This window comes from Rattus norvegicus, chromosome 13 (assembly GCF_036323735.1).
Source record: "Rattus norvegicus strain BN/NHsdMcwi chromosome 13, GRCr8, whole genome shotgun sequence".
NCBI classification, from domain to species: Eukaryota; Metazoa; Chordata; class Mammalia; order Rodentia; family Muridae; genus Rattus; species Rattus norvegicus.
In genome coordinates, this window is record NC_086031.1 from 91,522,210 (window position 1) to 91,529,987 (window position 7,778).

At 39.5% G+C, this 7,778-nt stretch overlaps 1 protein-coding gene across 15 annotated transcripts in view; it reads right to left on the reverse strand.

Annotated features, from left to right (window-relative positions):
- Positions 1-7,778, reverse strand: part of Akt3 (AKT serine/threonine kinase 3) — a 282,222-nt gene that overhangs the window by 46,371 nt on the left and 228,073 nt on the right. For all 15 annotated transcript variants that reach the window (XM_039090632.2, XM_039090633.2, XM_039090628.2 and 12 more), the window contains one exon: positions 6,822-6,944. In XM_039090632.2, coding sequence (XP_038946560.1) covers positions 6,822-6,944 — 123 coding nt within the window. The remainder of the gene's footprint in view (positions 1-6,821; positions 6,945-7,778) is intronic.

A 7,778-nucleotide genomic window follows, 5' to 3' on the forward strand; every position in this document is an offset into this window, starting at 1 on the left:
TGATTGCTGGAGCCCATGGGGTGGAAAGAAAGGGCTGATTCCCATAAGGTATCTTCTGATCACCACAGGATGCCAGCACTCACTTGCCCTCCCTCCCAACAGTCCCTTGCTAAATGAATTTTTTCTAAAGAAGTCCAGCTACTGTAGATATCTTAAATTAGTTTGCACGTAAAGGTTTACAAGTTCATTATAAGATCGGAGTCTACTCAAACTGATCAAAATGAGCGCCTAAATCGTGGGGAGAAGGGTAGGTCTTTTTTAAGACAGGGTCTCACTTTGTAGCTCTGCCTGGCCTGTAACTTACTTTTGAGAGCAGGGCTGACATTGAACTCTGAGATCTACCACACTCTGCCTCCTAAATTAAATTAAATTAAATCCTCCTGGATTGAAGAGAGGTGTGAGCCATCACTCTTGGCCTAAAATCAGTTTTTGATGATGTTGTTCTAAACTATCTGGTCTAAAACAGTCACTCAAATATTTTAGATTTACTTTAGATTTTTATTCATTTTAGATTGCTTTAGATTTTAAACTTTTAGATTTATAAAAATTCTAAAGGACTGGGGACTGGAGAGATGGCTCAAAATTTAGCAGTACCTACTAATCTTCTAAAGGCCTGGAGTTCAGTTTCCGGTCTTTGTGGGCACTCACAGTCACAGAAAAAGACAGAAAGACAAACACACACACAAATAAAAAATTAAATTTAAAAAGTAAATATAAGGGCTGTGAACATGGTTTCATTAGTAAAAGGCTTGCAATCCAAGTGCAGATCCCTGGGACCCGTGGAAATGTGATCTCCGTCCCTGCAGTGATATGGGTAGTAGACACAAAACCCCTGGAAACACAAGGTCCATCTAGCCTGGTGCAGGCAGTAATAACAGGAGACCTTGTCTCAAACAAGGTGGAAGGTGAGGAAAGTCACACAAGGTGACATCCTCTGACTTCCACACATCTACCTAGATACACTAAAGTCACATATACACATAAGACTTTTAAAATAAGTAGACCTAATCCAATGCATTTGCATTTTCTTATCTAGATTTCATTTGGACATTAGGAAGATGTTATAAACAAAAGCACATTAGACTAGGAAATAAGATTTGTGGTCTGTACTTTGCACTTTAGCTGGCTTTTAAAGCTTCATGTTTAGGCTAGTGCTGTTAGAAGAGAAGAGGAAGGGTATCTATGTAAAGGAATTTTAATCCAGCAATATGGCTGCTCTGGCAAGGGATAACATCCAAAGATCCAGGTCTGTGTGATCTGGTTGAAATGCAGACACACCCCTAGCACACACCTTTAATCCCAAACAATAAAGGTAAAGTTAATTTGTAGAAGGAAGTAGCTATGTTTGAAAGTGAGGTCTAACTGAAGGGCAGAAAAAAATGATGACTCAGAGAAAGCGCTGACAGAATGAGTCAGATAGGATACACCCGACTATCAAGAGAAAAGATGGGAAAGAGAGCTGACTTCAGAGGGCAGTGCCAGGAACCAGTGTCAGTTGGGAGTGAGTACTGTGCATTGCAGTTGTGTTTGTAGGTGGGTTCTTGCAGTCCAGTGCAGGTCGGCAGAGGCAGCTGAACCCAAAGAATAAGAAGAGTCAGAAGATTAGAACACAGTGCCAGGGTTAATTTGAGGCCAAGCAGAACAATTCAGTGAGGAGCCCCGAAAGCCAGATCTAATCAGTTTGCTTGGAGAGCAGTTTGAGCCAGAAGAGCCGAGCTGAGCCAGCCAGAGTTCAGAAAGAACTAGAAAGGGTGAGCTTGTCAGCAATAAGCCTTTGCGAGAACAATTACATCTGATGAATAAAAGCTACTTGTATACACTTGTAGGGTCTTTAGGAAGTGGGGCCTGGTGAGAGTCCTAGAGGAAGGTGGGAATATCCTTTCTCTTCTTCGCTTTTTCACTGATGAGTTAAAACAGGTTCTTCTACCAAGTGCTTCCTGTATTGCTATCTGGAATCCTCAAATCAGAGATCTAAAAGCAAAGGGTCCACCTGATCTTGGAAAGGAATGGAGTCACTAAAACTATAGGCTAAATTAAATCCCTTTTCTTTTTAAGTATTATGTTATCATTAACAGAAAGCTAACACATCTATGTTCCAATAATCTTACTGGTGTCAGTTTAGTCTGTTACCCTAAGGAGGTGATATTTTTAGGCTTGCAGAACATTGTCTCAAATGTGCACACCAGCTTTGCATTTTGTTACCCTACCTAAAAGTTCATGCATCGCTTTATGAACTGCAGATGCAAACAACATGCACATAAACTTTAAATTATGCTTCCTTATCATATGTATTCTGTGATTATAGTCATGCGCTCTAGCCTACACTTCACGTGTATTTCAAAGTTTAAATTAATGCAACATTTAAAAGGGAGTAAAATTTGAGAGAACAGAACATTTAAATGTCTGGTAACGTTAAAGTCTGCATATCACAACTACATTATGGGCATTCACACATAAAGTACTTGCTTATTTTATATTTCAATAAGTTAAGTCTAATTTCATCAACAATTATGTGGGAGCAAAACTTTATTAATAATAATTCACTTGATTAGAAATGTTGGAGACGGTCGACACCTCTGTCTCCTGCGCAGGATACGTGTCGGCCCGGAGATCCCCGTAATAGATCTCCGTAATAAACCTCGCCTTTGCTTATTTAAAAAAAAAAAAAAAAAAAAGAAATGTTGGAGACAATACTACTACTCTTTGACTGTTATATTCAACAACGATGCCATCACTCAAATGAACAGTCTTCTTTAGATCTCTGTAAACCAGTAATTCTATCTACCACCACTAACAGGGATTTACCCAGTAATTTAAAAACTATTCTCATTTCCTTAACTCCAGGCTTCTCTGCCTTCTTTTCTGCTGTAAGTATGATTCATAAGCATGAGTAGTGATGGAAAAGGTAAACTCATGAAGAGACAGTTAACAATATCTAGGTATATTTAGAAAATTAATATTTACCATTACGCTATCTAATTAGGCTTTTTAAAGCATCTATATTCAGCATATAGACAGATGTAAAGGTGATATATCATATTTGTAATTCTAAAAAAGTTAAACATAACCATTAGGTTGAGTTTTATTTATTCTGGTACTCAGACATTTACACATCCCTGAACTAGATATTTTATAGCTGTATAGCTCATTATTTTTAAGTATAGTACTCTGATCCTTCATGTAAAATTTAATTGACTATACAACTATACTACATTTTATTATAACTGTATGAAATAATATTTTATAAAAGTTACTCTTTAAAATAGTTACTTAAACATAAACAAGAATGACGCAGCTACACCACTCTTGGGCATACACCCACAAGATGCCCTACTGTGACACAGAGGCATGTGCTCCACTATGTTCAAGCCGCCTTGTTTGTTTGTGATAGCCAGAAGCTGGAAACAACCCAGATGTCCCACAACAGAAGAATGGGTACAGAGAATGTGGTTCATTTAAACAATGGAATACCACTCAGCTATTAGGAATAAAAACATCGTGAGTTTTGCAGGCAAATGGATGGAACTAGAAAATGCCATCCTGAGTGAGATAACTCAGACCCAAAAGGACGTGCATGGTGTATACTCACTGATAAGTGGATTAGCCAAAAAGTACAGAATTCCCAAGATTTAATCCACAGAACTCAAGAAGGATAACAAGCTGAAGGACCCAAATGAGGATGCCTCAATGCCACGTAAGAGGGGGAAGAAAGCAATCACAGGGGGCAGAGGGAGGGAGTGACCTTGGTGGGAGAGAGGAGAGGAAGGGGAAAAGGGGAACATTATCAGGTATTGGGTGGTGGAAAAGAACTGAAGCCCTGAGGACTAGCAGAAAGAATGGAAACAAGCAACCTTGGGAGGTGTGCATGTGTGCAGGGGTGAGGGGTGGGGATGGGGCTCTAGAATGTCTCTCTCTGGTAGAGACCCGGGAGGTGAGAAACTCTCAGACCTCAAAGGGAGGGACCTTAGATGAAATGCCCTACAGTGGGAAGAGGGAACTTGTAGAGTTTACTTCCAGTAGAAAGACAAGACATCAAGTGGAGGGATGGAGTTGCCATCTCAAAGTCAAAAACACTGACCCAAAATTGCTCCTGTCTGAAAGAACTGCAGGGACGAAAAAGGTGAAGCGACTGAGGGAAAGGAGGTCCAGCAACAGCCCAAATCGGGATCCATTTCCAGGGGAGGCTTCAAGGTCTGACACTCTTACTGATGCTATGGTATGCTTGCAAACAGGAGCCTATCATGGCTACCCTCTGAGAAACTCAAGAAGCAGCTGAAAGAGTCAGATGCAGATACTTATACCCAACATGACTGAAGTCAGGGACCCCTGTGGTTGATTTAGGAAAAGGCTGGAAGAAGGTGAAGAGGATGGTGACCACATAGGAAGACCACTAACCAGGCAGCATACACCAGCTGATATGAGGCCCTGATACATATACAGCAGAGGACTCCCTGGTCTGGTCTCAGTGAGAGAAGCATCTAACCCTTGAGAGACTTGGGGCCCCAGGGAGTGGCCGGGTCTGGTAGGGTGGGATTTGGAGTAGGGACATCCCTCTTAGAGACAGTGGAGGAGGTATGGGATGAGAAACAGCCAGAGGGCAGACCAGGAGGACTGTAAAAAAAGAATTTAAAAAAAAAAGTAATAAGAACATCTTGAAACAAACTAGGTACCTGCTCACATAATTATATAAAAATTAAGAGTTCCAATGGTTTTATATAAATAAGACAAGAGTAAGGAGATAATCATGATTTCTTAGATACAGACCCCATTTCATACAAAATGGAATTCCACGAAAATCTCATGTAATTTCTATTTCTAAAGATCAAATTATATTTTAAATGAACTAGGTATATAATCAATATGGCAATTGTCAATCAAATTTTAACAGATAAGCAGTATCACATGATTTCAATTTTTCCCTAAGTACTAATGTTTCAATCCATAGTAGGCCAGTCTACCGTGTTAAAGCACACATGTGTGCATGTGTGCGTGTGTGTCTCTGTGTTGTAAAGGCTCCTGTTACAGAGCTGACTTCTACTCTATTTCAGGTTGCAGAACTAACTGATGTGAGTGCAGGCTCTGGGGTAATTTGTGTGTGGTGTGCCTGTGAGAACATGCTGAAGCCAGAGACTGGTAGTGCCATTACTTCCTCAGTCACTCCAACCTGCTTTCTGAGGCAGCGCTGGACCTGAACCTTGCCATTTAGGTTAAACTGCTGTCCAGAAATCCCCACAGGATCCACTTGTCTTCACTGTCTCAGTGCTAGAGGTACAGACATATGTGACCACACTTGGATTTTATATGGGTACTGAAGTCAGAATTCAAGTCCTCTTGCTTGCACAGCAACCACGTTACGCATGGAGCTAGCTCCCAGACCTGTATTTTTATTTTGAGGCACAGTCTCACTAAACTGCCCAGGGCAGCCTCATATCTGTGATTTTACTTCAGTGTTCTATAGTGAGTGTTTTGGTTTCTGTAGGAGGAATTTAGCCAAGCTGCCCAGTTGCAATGCTGGCCAATCCACTGCTGATACTTTCTCCCTGAGCCAAGCTAGAATCTGCCTGCATGGCTAGAGACCACTGAAGCTGGATCAGGCAATGGAGCAAGCCAATGAGAAAGAGAGAGCATCACATCTACCTCCCTGACAGCCAACAAGATGCTGGGAGTGGGGTAGGCCTACAGAGGTCTATGTCCCTTTTCTACTCTAACCTTCTTTCTGTCTCACCTACTGTTGGCAGAGTGGCGGTGGAGATCAGGGTGGAATAAGGGTTAGGAGGAAGAGAGGTATAAGAACCTAATAAAAAATATGCCAATAGTGGGTGGGAGGACTTCTAGCTTCCCCATCCTAACCTCAGAACTAGTTGCCTGTGTCCTGAGATGGAACTCAGTGTCATACTTAAACTAGGCAAGTGCCCTTTCACTGAGCTATGCTCCCAGCCCTATGATTTACATTTTAAGGAAGATACTAAAATAAGAATCTGATGTTGAAAATACACCATGATCAGAATCCGTAACAAAGCTAATCTTATTCATGACTATATCATGAGAATTACCATTTGCTTACACAGCCTTCTGAAGGAAGCAGTAAACTATAGTATATAAATCAAATCTAAACCACTGGCTGCTTCTTAAGTAGATTTGTAGACGTATAGGCAAGTATATTGCTTACATAATGGCTAGGGCTGCTTTACCTTTCAATTCAGAGCAGAAAAAGAATGGTTCCAAAAAGCACGTTCACAGACAGAATAGGCCAAAGTATTTACCACCTGGTCTTTCATAGTCTCGCTCCACTAAGGGCTACTCACAACAGACCAGAGATGGCCAGGCCTCTTCACCAATACAACCAATACTGGGTGGAGAAATGAAAAACTAAGCAAACTACTGAGTTTATAGGAAAATATGTGAGGGAACTGATCCTATCAAAAAATTAATACTATAATGAAAAATAGATATTTCCTTTCCCATAACCTTTTTATTGAAGCTTCTTCATAAATATCTTATGATGTTTGAATATAATAATGAGCTTGCAAATCATCTGACTTTGATTAATATGTTTACCATTTCTATAATTAGGACATTACAGAAAAATGAAATTACTCTTGATAGATCTGTGCTACATAGTTAAGAGAATTTTTATATAGCAAAGAACCAAAACCATTAAAAAAAACTACTTACATATCAGTGAATGAAATTTCAGATCAACTACTGCAAACAACATTCCTAAGAAAAGTGCTTTTCTCAAAACTGTGTAACTTTGTAATTACTTTGTTTGTCCCTACAGTCTCTGAAAAAAACCAATTTTGATTACTTTTTTTTTTTACCTTGAGATCTCGGTACACAATCTTTCCAGAATGTAGATAGTCCAAAGCAGAGACAATTTCTGCACCATAGAAACGTGTGCGGTCCTCAGAGAACACCCGCTCTCTCGACAAATGGAAAAACAGCTGCAGGGTAAACAGCAGGGACAGGATTGTAATAATTACTGATTTAGTGGGGGAAATTAACACAAACATAAAACACCTCTCATCACCATATTGTGATGATAGATAGTGTACTCTCCGTGGACACTGAGCACTCTAAGACAGCAGCTGGCTTATCTTTTGCAGGTTTCCAAGGGGAAACTGCGAGCTGTTAAATCAGCGTTTTAATCAATATACCAATCTTGTTTAAGGCATTCTGTTTGCTACCCATTTAACCTTCAGGTACCAGAGGAAAAAGTATGCATCATTAGACGGCATTTCTTTCTACCTATACTGCTGTCCACTCTTACAGGAATAAATATTGACATTATCAAAATAAATGAATACAAGCACAGATACAGTATTTTATTTAATTATTCAAATTATATTTGATTTCAAGGAAAAAGGACTCAAACTCATTTATGTGAGCTAGCCATACTCTAAATTTCTCATATTTCAAGAAATACTTTCAAAGTTTGAAATAACCCTTGGTCTAGTAAGAATTTTCAAGACTTTAAAGTTTTATGTTTAACAGTACTAAAACTGGACTAAGAGGCCTTTTGTAAAGTATAATCCTTTTATTTCCATTTTTAACTGTGATCTTCTGTGATCTTGTAAGCTATAAACCAATTCATTTCCTAGTTGATAAAAGGTATACCGACAGTCAAAAAATATTTACTTGGCTCTTACTGTAACCACAAATTCAATTCTAGCTTTATGAAACTCTACATTCTATCACTCAGTAATTAACATCTATCTTTTATTTCTCACCAGAGGGAATGGTTCAGAGTGACAGTGTTGGCCTAACGTTTGCAAGGC